At 44.1% G+C, this 16,688-nt stretch overlaps 1 protein-coding gene across 1 annotated transcript in view; it reads left to right on the plus strand.

The window, feature by feature from the left end:
* LOC139389341 (extracellular matrix organizing protein FRAS1-like) overlaps positions 1-16,688 on the plus strand; it is a 342,095-nt gene that overhangs the window by 250,678 nt on the left and 74,729 nt on the right. The window contains exons 32-35 of the mRNA XM_071136017.1: positions 4,809-4,968; positions 8,510-8,691; positions 15,218-15,334; positions 16,160-16,274. Coding sequence (XP_070992118.1) covers positions 4,809-4,968; positions 8,510-8,691; positions 15,218-15,334; positions 16,160-16,274 — 574 coding nt within the window. The remainder of the gene's footprint in view (positions 1-4,808; positions 4,969-8,509; positions 8,692-15,217; positions 15,335-16,159; positions 16,275-16,688) is intronic.

Below are 16,688 nucleotides of genomic sequence, written 5' to 3' on the forward strand. Positions count from 1 at the left end.
TAGGGTTAGGGTTACGTATGGTCTAGGGTTAGGGTTAGGGTTACGTATGGTCTAGGGTTAGGGTTACGTATGGTCTAGGGTTAGGGTTAGGGTTACGTATGGTCTAGGGTTAGGGTTAGGGTTACGTATGGTCTAGGGTTAGGGTTAGGGTTACGTATGGTCTAGGGTTAGGGTTAGGGTTACGTAGGGGGTTAGGGTTACGTATGGTTAGGGTTAGGGTTACGTATGGTCTAGGGTTAGGGTTAGGGTTACGTATGGTCTAGGGTTAGGGTTACGTATGGTCTAGGGTTAGGGTTACGTATGGTCTAGGGTTAGGGTTAGGGTTACGTATGGTCTAGGGTTAGGGTTACGTATGGTCTAGGGTTAGGGTTACGTATGGTCTAGGGTTAGGGTTAGGGTTACGTATGGTCTAGGGTTAGGGTTACGTATGGTCTAGGGTTAGGGTTACGTATGGTCTAGGGTTAGGGTTAGGGTTACGTATGGTCTAGGGTTAGGGTTACGTATGGTCTAGGGTTAGGGTTAGGGTTACGTATGGTCTAGGGTTAGGGTTACGTATGGTCTAGGGTTAGGGTTACGTATGGTCTAGGGTTAGGGTTACATATGGTCTAGGGTTAGGGTTACGTATGGTCTAGGGTTAGGGTTACGTATGGTCTAGGGTTAGGGTTAGGGTTACGTATGGTCTAGGGTTAGGGTTAGGGTTACGTATGGTCTAGGGTTAGGGTTACGTATGGTCTAGGGTTAGGGTTACGTATGGTCTAGGGTTAGGGTTACGTATGGTCTAGGGTTAGGGTTACGTATGGTCTAGGGTTAGGGTTACGTATGGTCTAGGGTTAGGGTTACGTATGGTCTAGGGTTAGGGTTAGGGTTACGTATGGTCTAGGGTTAGGGTTAGGGTTACGTATGGTCTAGGGTTAGGGTTACGTATGGTCTAGGGTTAGGGTTAGGGTTACGTATGGTCTAGGGTTAGGGTTAGGGTTACGTATGGTCTAGGGTTAGGGTTACGTATGGTTAGGGTTAGGGTTACGTATGGTCTAGGGTTAGGGTTACGTATGGTCTAGGGTTAGGGTTACGTATGGTCTAGGGTTAGGGTTAGGGTTACGTATGGTCTAGGGTTAGGGTTAGGGTTACGTATGGTCTAGGGTTAGGGTTACGTATGGTCTAGGGTTAGGGTTAGGGTTACGTATGGTCTAGGGTTAGGGTTAGGGTTACGTATGGTCTAGGGTTAGGGTTAGGGTTACGTATGGTCTAGGGTTAGGGTTACGTATGGTCTAGGGTTAGGGTTAGGGTTACGTATGGTCTAGGCTGTATGAAGTGTGTGACTATGATTTGAAAAAGGCTTCATGGTTTCTTGACTTCCTGCATCGGCCAATATTGGCACCCATCAGACTATTCTCCAATGAATGTTGTCTTTTCATATACTAAATAATATTCATAATAATATATTCTACATTGTAGATTAATAGTGAAGGAATCAAAATGACGGAATAACACATATGGAATCATGTAGTAACCAAAAAAAGTGTTTATATTTTATTTTAGAAATATTTAAAATTTTGCGATTCTTCAAAGTAGCCACCCTTTTCCTCGATGACAGATTTGCGCTCTTGGTATAAAAAAAAAGTAATTATATAGTTGAATGAGTAGGTTCGTGCAAACTTTTGACTGGCACTGTGTCTGTGAAATTCGTTTTGATTTAGAGTGGACCGTGTGTAAAATACATGTCATCTATGCACTTAAAAATAGCCAAATGAAGACGATTTTCCAGTGATTCATTTTCATGTCAGCCAGGTAACCTGTACTCCTGTTGTAAAGATAAGTAATGTGCTTAATATTAGGAAAGTGGAGTAATAAATATAGCCTAGCCTATAGGAGGAGTATGTTCACCTAGACACACACACACACACACACACACACACACACACACACACACACACACACACACACACACACACACACACACACACACACCTTTCCTCCTCTCCTCTCCTACTCCCCCTCTTCTCTACTTCTCTTATTTTTTTCACTCTGTAAATCCATATCACTCCTTCCGTCCCTTTCTCCCTCACATACATCACATATTCACCAGTTGTAACACCTGATTCTGCTCTCTGTCAAGCAGTGTGCTGGTATATGACTGAAGATAGACACTAGATATAATGCTAAGAGAACCTCCTTGACTTAAGTTGAAGATTTATAATGCACTTATTTAAAAAAATAAATAAAAGAAAATGTCTATTCAATCACTCATTTTCTCCTCGCTCCCTTCCCTTCATCTGCTGATGTGAACCTGACAGCTGTAAGCATAGCGTCCTCCATGTTTTTTTTTTTTTTACATCTGTGTAGACAAAGGAGAGGTTACCAAGTGAACCACTGTAGACGTGTTTGAGATGCTACCCCGTGCAGCAGCAGACTCCGAGTACAGTTGGTTGATCTCTCTCAGGGTTTTTTTTTAGGCAAAACGCGAAATACTGCCATCATCAAAAGCTCTCTCTCCAACTGTTCCCCACCCGACCCAGTCGGCATCGGTGCCAAGCCTTGTCAAGCCTTGTCCTAGCCGGGGTACAAAGGAGCTCCTGAGAGACGGATCATGGAGAGAGCTGGAGAGTAATTAGTCTTTAATGAGACGGTGATGGATGACTTTCCACCTCAGAGGGCTAAGCACTCTGGGTTCATCCCAAATGGCACCCTATCCTCGACTATGGGCCCCGGTCAAAAGTAGTGAGTGTACAAAACATTAGCAACACCTTCCTGATATTGAGTTGCCCTCAGAACAGCCTCCATTTGAAAGCGTTCCACAGGGATGCTGGCCCATGTTGACTCAATGCTTCCAACAGTTGTGTCAAGTTGTCTGGGTGTTCTTTAGGTGGTGGACCATTCTTGATACACACTGGAAACTGTTGAGTGTGAAAAACCCAGCAGCATTGTGGTTCTTGACACACTCAAACCGGTGCCCCTGGCACCTACTACCAAACCACTTTCAAAGGCACTTAAATATTTTGTCTTGCCCGTTCACCCTCTGAATGCCACACATACACAATCCATGTCTCAATTGTCTCAAGGCTTAAAAATCCTTCTTTAACCTGCCTCCTCCCCTTTACTGATTTGAAGTGGATGTAACATGTGCCATCAAATAAGGGATCAGTTTTGTTTTCTGTTTAGTACACTCAGTGTATAGGGAATAGGGTGCCATTTGGTATGTAAGCTGACTTCTCTCTTTGGTCAGCGTTACTCTCTATGTGTCTCTGTTGCTGCTCAGAGGAACGGCAGCTCTCTGTGTGTCTCTGTTGCTGCTCAGAGGAACGGCAACTCTCTGTCTCTCTCTGTTGCTGCTCAGAGGAACAGCAGCTCTCTGTATGTCTCTGTTGCTGCTCAGAGGAACGGCAGCTCTCTGTCTCTCTCTGTTGCTGCTCAGAGGAACAGCAGCTCTCTGTATGTCTCTGTTGCTGCTCAGAGGAACGGCAGCTCTCTGTCTCTCTCTGTTGCTGCTCAGAGGAACAGCAGCTTTCTGTGTGTCTCTGTTGCTGCTCAGAGGAACGGCAGCTCTCTGTATGTCTCTGTTGCTGCTCAGAGGAACGGCAACTCTCTGTGTGTCTCTGTTGCTGCTCAGAGGAACGGCAGCTCTCTGTATGTCTCTGTTGCTGCTCAGAGGAACGGCAACTCTCTGTCTCTCTCTGTTGCTGCTCAGAGGAACAGCAGCTCTCTGTCTCTCTCTGTTGCTGCTCAGTGGAACAGCAGCTCTCTGTCTCTCTCTGTTGCTGCTCAGAGGAACAGCAGCTCTCTGTGTGTCTCTGTTGCTGCTCAGAGGAACGGCAGCTCTCTGTGTGTCTCTGTTGCTGCTCAGAGGAACGGAAACTCTCTGTCTCTCTCTGTTGCTGCTCAGAGGAACAGCAGCTCTCTGTGTGTGTCTGTTGCTGCTCAGAGGGACAGCAGCTCTCTGTGTGTCTCTGTTGCTGCTCAGAGGGACAGCAGCTCTCTGTGTGTCTCTGTTGCTGCTCAGAGGGACAGCAGCTCTCTGTGTGTCTGTTGCTGCTCAGAGGAACAGCAGCTCTCTGTCTCTCTCTGTTGCTGCTCAGAGGAACAGCAGCTTTCTGTGTGTCTCTGTTGCTGCTCAGTGGAACAGCAGCTTTCTGTGTGTCTCTGTTGCTGCTCAGTGGAACAGCAGCTCTCTGTCTCTCTCTGTTGCTGCTCAGAGGAACAGCAGCTCTCTGTCTCTCTCTGTTGCTGCTCAGAGGAACAGCAGCTCTCTGTCTCTCTCTGTTGCTGCTCAGAGGAACAGCAGCTCTCTGTGTGTCTCTGTTGCTGCTCAGTGGAACAGCAGCTCCCTGTCTCTCTCTGTTGCTGCTCAGAGGAACAGCAGCTCTCTGTCTCTCTCTGTTGCTGCTCAGAGGAACAGCAGCTCTCTGTCTCTCTGTTGCTGCTCAGAGGAACAGCAGCTCTCTGTGTGTCTCTGTTGCTGCTCAGAGGAACAGCAGCTCTCTGTCTCTCTCTCTGTCTCTCTTTGTTGCTGCTGACAGCTGACTCTGGGCTTTTCATACTGCTGCTATGCTGTTGTGATTCACATGGCTGGCCTGAGAACACCTGTGCCGGGTCATTAACTCAATTAAGAGAAAAATGCACACCTGAATTGGTGAGGACGGTGCATGTTGGTTGGCAGGATGAGACAACTTCCTGCTCCGATACGAATAATGAATCAGACGTCCCCATGGGTTGGGCCTCAGGCTGAATAACTGATTTGAGTTACAGTACTTTCAAACAATATCTGCCATTGAAAATAAATAATAATTGTTACATATCTTGTGTTTTTACAGCTTACCCAGGCTCCTCGTGTTCTGTCGGTACCCGTCACGTGGGTGAGAGAGGGAGGCATGGTACAGTTGGGGAAGAGGTATCTGAGGACAGAGTATCAGGGTGCCAGCGATGACCAGATCATTTACACCATAGTGAGCTCCAAAGGAAGCCCCAAATACGGTACGATACGTGGCCTTACCCCCTCCCCCCCAAACATGCTCCTGTTTCTGCTTACTCACACTGTTAAGATGGTGATGATGTTAGTTTGTCTTTCTGACTCTCCCTTTACCTCCCACACCTCTCTCAAACCCCTAATTATCGAATTACCCACTCTTTCTCCCTTCCTGATTCTCTCTCCCCTCTCTCTTACCTTCTCTCTCTCTCCCTTCCTGATTCTCTCTCCCCTCTCCCTTACCTTCTCTCTCTCTCTCTCTCGCTCTCTACCTTCCTGATTCTCTCTCCCCCTCTCCCTTACCTTCTCTCAATTCAATTCAATTCAAGGGGCTTTATTGGCATGGGAAACATATGTTAACATTGCCAAAGTAATTGAAGTAGATAATATACAAAAGTGAAATAAACAATAAAATGAACAGTAAACATTACACTCACAGAAGTTCCAAAAGAATAAAGACATTACAGATGTCATATTATGTCTATATACAGTGTTGTAACGATGTGCAAATGGTTAAAGTACACAAGGGAAAATAAATCTGTATAATGTGAGGGAAATATGTGCCTCTAATATGGTCATGGTCAGTCACAGTGGTCAGGTATTCTGCCACTGTGTACTCTCTGTTTAGGGCCAAATAGCATTCTAGTTTGCTCAGTTTTTTAAATTAATTATTTCCAATGTGTCAAGTAATTATCTTTTTGGGTTGGGTCTAATTGCGTTGCTGTCCTGGGGCTCTGTTTGTGTTTGTGAACAGAGCCCCAGGACCAGCTTGCTTAGGGGACTCTTCTCCAAGTTCATCTCTCTGTAGGTGATGGCTTTGTAATGGAAGGTTTGGGAATCACTTCCTTTTAGGTTGTTGTAGAATTTAATGGCTCTTTTCTGGATTTGGATCATTAGTGGGTATCGGCCTAGTTCTGCTCTGCATGCATTATTTGGTGTTCTATGTTGTACACTGAGGATATTTTTTGCAGAATTCTGCATGCAGAGTCTCAATTTGGTGTTTGTCCCATTTTGTGAATTCTTTGTTGGCGAGCGGACCCCAGACCTCACAACCATAAAGGGCAATAGGTTCTATAACTGATTCAAGTATTTTTTGCCAGATCCTAATTGGTATGTTGAGTTTTATGTTCCTTTTGATGGCATAGAAGACCCTTCTTGTCTCTCAGATCGTTCACAGCTATGTGGAAGTTACTTGTGACGCTGATGTTTAGGCCAAGGTATGTATAGTTTTTTGTGTGCTCAAGGGCAACGGTGTCTGGATGGAATTTGTATTTGTGGTCCTGGCGACTGGACCTTTTTTGGAACACCATTATTTTGGTCTTACTGAGATTTACTGTCAGGGCCCAGGTCTGGCAGAATCTGTGCAGAAGATCTAGGTGCTGCTGTAGACCCTCCTTGGTTGGTGACAGAAGCACCAGATCATCAGCAAACAGTAGACATTTGACTTCAGATTCTAGTAGGGTGAGGCCGGGTGCTGCAGACTGTTCTAGTGCCCGCGCCAATTAATTGATATATATGGTGAAGTGCCATGTGGGAAGAAATGTGTGTGTTTTTTTACTATTTTAACCGCACACTTGTTGTTTGTGTACATGGATTTTAGAATGTCGTATGTTTTTCCCCCAACACCACTTTCCATCAGTTTGTATAGCAGACCCTCGTGCCAAATTGAGTCAAAGGCTTTTTTGAAATCAACAAAGGATAAGAACTTTGCCTTTGTTTTGGTCTGTTTGTTTGTCAATTAAGGTGTCAGTCCTTGGCACCAAATATTGGGGAAGATGCCAGAGAGCTGAGAGCTGAGGATGATGTTGAAGAGTTTTAGTATAGCCAACTGGAATTTGTTGTCTGTATATTTGATCATTTCATTAAGGATACCATCAACACCACAGGCCTTTTTGGGTTGGAGGGTTTCTATTTCGTCCTGTAGTTCATTCCAGGTAATTGGAGAATCCAGTGGATTCTGGTAGTCTTTAATAGTAGATTCTAAGATGTGTATTTGATCATGTATATGTTTTTGCTGTTTGTTCTTTGTTATAGAGCCAAAAAGATTGGAGAAGTGGTTTACATCTCCATTTTGGATAGATAATTCTTCGTGTTGTTGTTTGTTTAGTGTTTTCTAATTTTCCCAGAAGTGTATAGATTCTATCGATTCTTCAGTTACATTGAGCTGATTTCTGACGTGCTGTTCCTTCTTTTCCCGTAGAGTAATTCTGTATTGTTTTAGTGATTCACCATAGTGAAGGCGTAGACTCAGGTTTTCTGGGTCTCTATGTTTTTGGTTGGGCAGGTTTCTCAATAAATTTTTTTGATTTATTTTTTTTCAATTGAGATTTTTGCATTCTTCATCAAACCATTTGTCATTGTTGTTTATTTTCTTCGATTTTCTATTTGCGATTTGTAGATTTGATAGGGAAGCTGAGAGGTCAAATATACTGTTAAGATTTTCTACTGCCAAGTTGACACCTTCACTATTACAGTGAAATGTTTTGTCCAGGAAATTGTCTAAAAGGGATTGAATTTGTTGTTGCCTAATTGCTTTTTGGTTGTTTTCCAAATGACATTCCTTCCATCTATAGCATTTCTTAATATTACTCAGCTCCTTTGGCTTTGATGCCTCATGATTGAGTATTGCTCTGTTCAAATAGATTGTGATTTTGCTGTGGTCTTCTGATAGGGTTGTCAGTGGGCTGACTGTGAACGCTCTGAGAGACTCTGGGTTGAGGTCAGTGATAATGTAGTCTACAGCACTACTGCCAAGAGATGAGCTCTAGGTTTACCTACCATAGGAGTGCACTCGAAGCCTACCATTGACTATGTACATACCCAGCATGCAACAGAGCTGCAGGAGTTGTGACCTGTTTTTGTTGGTTATGTTGTCATAGTTGTGTCTAGGGGGGCATATCGGGGAAGGAATGCTGTCACCTCCAGGTAGGTGTTTGTCCCCCTGTGTGCTGAGGGTGTCAGGTTCTTGTCCGGTTCTGGCATTTAGGTCGCCACAGACAAGTAAATGTCCCTGGGTCTGGTAATGGTTGATTTCCCCCTCCAGGATGGAGAAGCTGTCTTATTTAAAGTATGGGGATTCCAGTGGGGGGATATAGGTAGCACACAGGAGGACATTTTTCTTTGTTGAGATCATTTCCTTTTGAATTTCTAGCCAAATGTAAAATGTTCCTGTTTTGATTAATTGAATGGAGTTTCTCTCTCTCCTTTCCTGATTCTCTCTCCCCTCTCCCTTAACTTCTATTTCTCCCTTCCCGATTCTCTCCCCCATCTATCCCCTCCCTCTTCTCTATTTCTCCCTTCCTGATTCTCTCCCCCATCTATCCCCTCCCTCCTCTCTATTTCTCCCTTCCTGATTCTCTCCCCCATCTATCCCCTCCCTGTTTTCTATTTCTCCCTTCCTGATTCTCTCCCCCATCTATCCCCTCCCTCTTCTCTATTTCTCCCTTCCTGATTCTCTCCCCCACCCCCCCCTTCTCTATTTCTCCCTTCCTGATTCTCTCCCCCATCTATCCCCTCCCTCTTCTCTATTTCTCCCTCTCCTCCCTCCAGGTGAAGTGCTGTTGGTGCCAATGCCAGCCGACGGCCCATTGGAAGGTTGGCAGCCCTCTCCCGACGACAGGAGCTCTACCCCCACCTCCTCCTTCACTCAGCAGGATGTGAACGAGGGCACTGTGTGGTACAAACACTTTGGCACCACCGGCATGACGGAAGGAGACACCTTCCTGTTCCAGGTTAGTTGTGGTTGTGTGTCCATTGTCCACCTACCCATCCACCTGTCTGCCAAGCTGGCCTGTCTGCCTGCCTGCCTCAGGTTCACTGGGCATAAACTCACAAACAATCTTTCCACGGTCCGTTTTCTTTTCCTCCTGCATTCTCTTTTCTTTCTTTCTCCCTGTCTTCTACAGCTTTTTTTCAACTCTGTTACTTTCTTATTTCTATCTCTCTCCTTCTCTTTTCCTCTCTGTATCCCTCTCTCCTTCTCTCTTCTCTTCTCCTCTCCGTATCCCTCTCTCCTTCTCTCTTCTCTTCTCCTCTCCTCTCCGTATCCCTCTCTCCTTCTCTCTCCTCTTCTCTTCTCCTCTCCGTATCCCTCTCTCCTTCTCTCTCCTCTTCTCTTCTCCTCTCCGTATCCCTCTCTACTTCTCTCTCCTCTTCTCTTCTCCTCTCCGTATCCCTCTCTCCTTCTCTCTCCTTCTCTTTTCCTCTCTGTATCCCTCTCTCCTTCTCTCTTCTCTTCTCCTCTCCTCTCCGTATCCCTCTCTCCTTCTCTCTCCTCTTCTCTTCTCCTCTCCGTATCCCTCTCTCCTTCTCTCTCCTCTTCTCTTCTCCTCTCCGTATCCCTCTCTCCTTCTCTCTTCTCTTCTCCTCTCCTCTCCGTATCCCTCTCTCCTTCTCTCTCCTTTTCTCTTCTCCTCTCCGTATCCCTCTCTCCTTCTCTCTCCTCTTCTCTTCTCCTCTCCGTATCCCTCTCTCCTTCTCTCTTCTCTTCTCTTCTCCTCTCCGTATCCCTCTCTCCTTCTCTCTCCTCTTTTCTTCTCCTCTCCGTATCCCTCTCTCCTTCTCTCTCCTCTTCTCTTCTCCTCTTCTCCTCTCCGTATCCCTCTCTCCTTCTCTCTTCTCTTCTCTTCTCCTCTCCGTATCCCTCTCTACTTCTCTCTTCTCTTCTCTTCTCCTCTCCGTATCCCTCTCTCCTTCTCTCTTCTCTTCTCTTCTCCTCTCTGTATCCCTCTCTCCTTCTCTCTCCTCTTCTCTTCTCCTCTCCGTATCCCTCTCTCCTTCTCTCTCCTCTTCTCTTCTCCTCTCCGTATCCCTCTCTCCTTCTCTCTTCTTCTCTTCTCCTCTGCATATCCCTCTCTACTTCCAAATTCTTACTTCCATCTCCATTCCTTTTCCCTCATTGTACCTCTCCCTCCTCTCCTCCGCCATTCTTCTTAGCCATCCATTCTCAAGTCTTTACATTTTTTTAGGAGGTAAATCAGTTTTAATATCGCAGATAGATTGTGGATTCTATCAATGTAATTGTCTGCATCATTTCCAATCCCCCATATATATATTTGTTTGATCTTATTTTAATATATTTTTGTTCTTCCACCTGTCTTCTAAATTGATTAAAGTAATGAATCTATCTCTGAAAACCATCCAGTCCCACCCTTCAGCTACCCTCAACCCCTCCCATCTATCTCTGAAAACCATCCAGTCCCACCCTTCTGCTACCCTCAACCCCTCCCATCTATCTCTGAACACCATCCAGTCCCACCCTTCAGCTACCCTCAACCCCTCTCATCTATCTCTGAAAACCATCCAGTCCCACCCTTCAGCTACCCTCAACCCCTCCCATCTATCTCTGAAAACCATCCAGTCCCACCCTTCAGCTACCCTCAACCCCTCTCATCTATCTCTGAAAACCATCCAGTCCCACCCTTCAGCTACCCTCAATCCCTCTCATATATCTCTGAAAACCATCCAGTCCCACCCTTCAGCTACCCTCAACCCCTCCCATCTATCTCTGAAAACCATCCAGTCCCACCCTTCAGCTACCCTCAACCCCTCCCATCTTTCTCTGAAAACCATCCAGTCCCACCCTTCAGCTACCCTCAACCCCTCTCATCTATCTCTGAAAACCATCCAGTCCCACCCTTCAGCTACCCTCAACCCCTCCCACCTATCTTTGAAAACCATCCAGTCCCACCCTTCTGCTACCCTCAACCCCTCCCATCTATCTCTGAAAACCATCCAGTCCCACCCTTCAGCTACCCTCAACCCCTCCCATCTATCTCTGAAAACCATCCAGTCCCACCCTTCAGCTACCCTCAACCCCTCCCATCTATCTCTGAAAACCATCCAGTCCCACCCTTGTAGTGACTGTGTGTATACTTTACCATGCTCAAGGGGATATTCAATGTCTACTTAAAAGTTTTGGGTCAGGCTTGAATATTTATTGACTCAAGACATTTCAGCATTTCATTTTTTATTAATTTGTAAAAATGTCGAAAAAAATAATTCCACTTTGACATTAAGTAGTATTGTGTGTAGGTCAGTGGCAAAAACATCTACATTGAATCCATTTTTTATTCAACCAGTAACACAACAAAATGTGTAAAAAGTGAGGTATGAATATTTTCTGAGGGCACTGTGTACGGCACAGAGAAATACATATATCACTCTCTCTCTCTATCTCTCTGTCTCTCTCTGTCTCATCTTACTGCATTTTGGTGAAAATGGAACCAAATTACTCACAAATTAGTGCTACGTTAGGGATTATCCTTGTGAAGTAGACTCAGCGCTCAGCAGCGTTTAGGCCATAACAAATGGCTGTGTAGCAGTCAGGTTAAGCTAACAGCTTTCATAGAGCCTGGCACAACAAGGCAAATCAGCAGCCAAGAACATAGAGAGAGATCACAGCCATTTAAACCTTCTCTCGTTTTCTTGTTTTATCGTTTTCTCTCTCCACCTGTCTCTCTCTTGCTCTCTCTGTCTCTCTGTTTCTATCTCTCTCTCCACTCTTTCTGCTCTCTCACTCTGTCCCTCTCTCTCTCTCTCTCTCTCTCTCTCTCTCTCTCTCTCTCTGTCTCGCTCTCTCTCTCTCAACATTTTGGCACCATCCGCTAAGGTTAAAGCAAAATAATATATTTCTGAAGTGTCTCATCATGATAACAGGACAGTTATGACCCTGTCTAAACTCAGATCGTCAGATATTTTCATCGTGCGCGAATTCTGTCATCTTCCAAGCAGTTTCTTTTGACATAATTAAAAAAGAAAATATTCAAAATATTAATTTGACATTAATATTCAAAGTGATCTGCTGTCTGGAGGACAAGATTACCTTCTATGGAATGGGTGTTGGGAGATACTATTAAATATTAAGTATGACACCGTGTCAGTATCTTTTTCTCTTTATTTGCCCTTTTATTGAGATGTGTGGCTACACGTCAAATCCGCGGTGTGAAAATTAGAGGCTACAGGATGAAATAACTTGGCAGATGAACTTAGTAAAACTGCTGTCATGTTCAATAGTTTCACTATATAATCATTATAATGCTATACTGTGCTACATACATTCCTTAGCAGCTCATTACATGGTCATAAGCAATGGACTACATAGTTACTAGTTCTAGATGAACAACAGGTCCACAACAGGTTTAGACCTACCGTTTACTATAGCTAACAACAGGTTTAGACCTACCCTTTACCATAGCTAACAACAGGTTTAGACCTACCGTTTACTATAGCTAACAACAGGTTTAGACCTACCGTTTACTATAGCTAACAACAGGTTTAGACCTACCGTTTACCATAGCTAACAACAGGTTTAGACCTACCCTTTACCATAGCTAACAACAGGTTTAGACCTACCCTTTACTATAGCTAACAACAGGTTTAGACCTACCCTTTACCATAGCTAACAACAGGTTTAGACCTACCGTTTACTATAGCTAACAACAGGTTTAGACCTACCGTTTACCATAGCTAACAACAGGTTTAGACCTACCCTTTACCATAGCTAACAACAGGTTTAGACCTACCCTTTACCATAGCTAACAACAGGTTTAGACCTACCGTTTACTATAGCTAACAACAGGTTTAGACCTACCGTTTACTATAGCTAACAACAGGTTTAGACCTACCCTTTACCATAGCTAACAACAGGTTTAGACCTACCGTTTACTATAGCTAACAACAGGTTTAGACCTACCCTTTACCATAGCTAACAACAGGTTTAGACCTACCGTTTACTATAGCTAACAACAGGTTTAGACCTACCCTTTACCATAGCTAACAACAGGTTTAGACCTACCGTTTACTATAGCTAACAACAGGTTTAGACCTACCCTTTACCATAGCTAACAACAGGTTTAGACCTACCGTTTACTATAGCTAACAACAGGTTTAGACCTACCGTTTACTATAGCTAACAACAGGTTTAGACCTACCCTTTACCATAGCTAACAACAGGTTTAGACCTACCCTTTACCATAGCTAACAACAGGTTTAGACCTACCCTTTACTATAGCTAGCAACAGGTTTAGACCTACCCTTTACCATAGCTAACAACAGGTTTAGACCTACCGTTTACTATAGCTAACAACAGGTTTAGACCTACCCTTTACTATAGCTAACAACAGGTTTAGACCTACCGTTTACTATAGCTAACAACAGGTTTAGACCTACTCTTTACCATAGCTAACAACAGGTTTAGACCTACCCTTTACCATAGCTAACAACAGGTTTAGACCTACCCTTTACCATAGCTAACAACAGGTTTAGACCTACCCTTTACTATAGCTAGCAACAGGTTTAGACCTACCCTTTACCATAGCTAGCAACAGGTTTAGACCTACCCTTTACTATAGCTAACAACAGGTTTAGACCTACCCTTTACCATAGCTAACAACAGGTTTAGACCTACCCTTTACCATAGCTAATAACAGGTTTAGACCTACCCTTTACCATAGCTAACAACAGGTTTAGACCTACCCTTTACCATAGCTAACAACAGGTTTAGACCTACCGTTTACTATAGCTAACAACAGGTTTAGACCTACCGTTTACTATAGCTAACAACAGGTTTAGACCTACCCTTTACCATAGCTAACAACAGGTTTAGACCTACCGTTTACTATAGCTAACAACAGGTTTAGACCTACCCTTTACTATAGCTAACAACAGGTTTAGACCTACCGTTTACTATAGCTAACAACAGGTTTAGACCTACCCTTTACCATAGCTAACAACAGGTTTAGACCTACCCTTTACCATAGCTAACAACAGGTTCAGACCTACCCTTTACCATAGCTAACAACAGGTTTAGACCTACCCTTTACCATAGCTAACAACAGGTTTAGACCTACCGTTTACTATAGCTAACAACAGGTTTAGACCTACCCTTTACCATAGCTAACAACAGGTTTAGACCTACCGTTTACTATAGCTAACAACAGGTTTAGACCTACCGTTTACTATAGCTAACAACAGGTTTAGACCTACCCTTTACCATAGCTAACAACAGGTTTAGACCTACCCTTTACTATAGCTAGCAACAGGTTTAGACCTACCCTTTACCATAGCTAACAACAGGTTTAGACCTACCCTTTACCATAGCTAACAACAGGTTTATAGACCTACCCTTTACTATAGCTAACAACAGGTTTAGACCTACCGTTTACTATAGCTAACAACAGGTTTAGACCTACCGTTTACTATAGCTAACAACAGGTTTAGACCTACCCTTTACTATAGCTAACAACAGGTTTAGACCTACCCTTTACCATAGCTAACAACAGGTTCAGACCTACCCTTTACCATAGCTAGCAACAGGTTTAGACCTACCCTTTACTATAGCTAACAACAGGTTTAGACCTACCCTTTACCATAGCTAACAACAGGTTTAGACCTACCCTTTACCATAGCTAACAACAGGTTTAGACCTACCCTTTACCATAGCTAACAACAGGTTTAGACCTACCCTTTACCATAGCTAACAACAGGTTTAGACCTACCGTTTACTATAACTAACAACAGGTTTAGACCTACCCTTTACCATAGCTAACAACAGGTTTAGACCTACCCTTTACCATAGCTAACAACAGGTTTAGACCTACCCTTTACCATAGCTAACAACAGGTTTAGACCTACCCTTTACCATAGCTAACAACAGGTTTAGACCTACCCTTTACCATAGCTAACAACAGGTTTAGACCTACCGTTTACTATAACTAACAACAGGTTTAGACCTACCCTTTACCATAGCTAACAACAGGTTTAGACCTACCCTTTACCATAGCTAACAACAGGTTTAGACCTACCGTTTACTATAGCTACTTGTTACAGTTCTTCTGTTGGTCATGGCTAATCTCAGAACCACCGAACTAAAATCTAGTGTCACTGCGTCAGATGCTAGATTAGGTGCTGTGTGTGTGTGGGGGGGGGGGGGGGGGGGGGGGGGTCAGGAGAAAGACACTAACACGACTTGTGAAGTTTCTATCTGCTGTTTTTTAGGCAACTCTATGGACCAAATGTCCCCTCCCCTTTCCGAAAATATCGAAATTCGAATCGTGATTTGTCCAAATGATCAGTGATGCAAAATCAGCGAATCGAAACACAGTTCCTCGTTACTTAGTCACTTCCAACAGTCAGCTGACAGACGCTACGATGCCGTTTATGTCATGTGTGTCTGTCCACGAGAGACTATGGTTATGGTTAAAACTGATGATAGAGGTTTGAAATTATAGTGTGATTCAAAATGTCTTCCTCTTCCAGGTGTCTAGTGAGGGGTCCCCAGACACGCTCAGTGATGCTCAGACCTTCACCATCGGAGTGATGCCTGAACTCCCAGGGTTCCCCCAGCTGGCCCCCGCCTGCGACCTACAGATAACGGTAAAACAGGACGATGGACAAAAATACACTATCTACTGTCTTAGAGTCTTAGATTATGTACAGTGCCTAGTGAAAATCTACAATAGTGGAAGTCTACAATACTTGACAATTCAGAGGGTTTCACTCTGTGTTGTGTTGTATTGGATTTGAACCAAACCTGTCGGTTTTAGTCTAGGACAAAAAAAATGTAATTTATTTCTTATATTGTCTTGCAGTAAATACTTAATTACTTAATGGTCTTGTTGGAAACATAATCTGCTTAAAAACTCAGAGACAAGGTTTGAATATTGCTGGAGTGTGTGTGTGTGTGTGTGTGTGTGTGTGTGTGTGTGTGTGTGTGTGTGTGTGTGTGTGTGTGTGTGTGTGTGTGTGTGTGTTGGGTGGAATGTGTGTGTGTGTGTGTGTCTGTGTGTCTGTGTGTGTGTGTTGGGTGAGTGAGTGTGTGTTGGGTGGAGTGTGTGTGTGTGTGTGTGTGTGTGTGTGTGTGTGTGTGTGTGTGTGTGTGTGTGTGTGTGTGTGTGTGTGTGTGTGTGTGTGTGTGTGTTGGGTGGAGTGAGTGTGTGTTGGGTGGAGTGAGTGTGTGTTGGGTGGAGTGAGTGTGTGTTGGGTGGAGTGTGTGTGTGTGTGTGTGTGTTGGGTGGAGTGTGAGTGTGTGTGTTGGGTGGACTGTGTGTCTGTGTGTTGGGTGGACTGTGTGTGTGTGTGTGTGTGTGTGTGTGTGTGTGTGTGTGTGGGTTGAGTGTAAGTGTGTGTGTTACTGCTCGTCTCTGAGTGCATGCTGATGTGTATCTGTGTGTGCCCGTCTGTGTGTGTGTGTCCATGCAGGCGCTGGAAGATCGTGTGACCGTGCTAACACCCACAGCTTTGTCCTTTGTGGACTCTGAGACGCCCAGTGAAAAGCTGGTCTACAACATCACCAAGCCCCTACCTCAGGGACAAGGTAATCTACACCGCCATCTTCTATCTTCTCAGGAGCAGACAGGAGGGAAGCTTTCAGATAAACTGCTTTACTCTCAGACCACCAGACCTGGGTTCAAATACTATTTGAAATCATTACAAATCATTTATCTGTGTTTGGATTAACTTGCCTGACTTGATTGAGCTTGCCTGACTTGATTGAGCTTGCCTGACTTGATTGAGCTTCCCTAACTTGATTGAGCCTTCCTGACTGTATTGAGCTTGTCCGTGGCTTATAATATTTATATATCTGGAGAACAACATGCTAGTTATTACCAACTATGGTATCTAACTAGTTATTACCAACTATGGTATCTAACTCGTTATTACCAACTATGGTAGCTAACTAGTTATTACCAACTATGGTATCTAACTATTTAATACCAACTATGGTATC

This window comes from Oncorhynchus clarkii, chromosome 30 (assembly GCF_045791955.1).
Source record: "Oncorhynchus clarkii lewisi isolate Uvic-CL-2024 chromosome 30, UVic_Ocla_1.0, whole genome shotgun sequence".
Classification (NCBI taxonomy): Eukaryota; Metazoa; Chordata; class Actinopteri; order Salmoniformes; family Salmonidae; genus Oncorhynchus; species Oncorhynchus clarkii.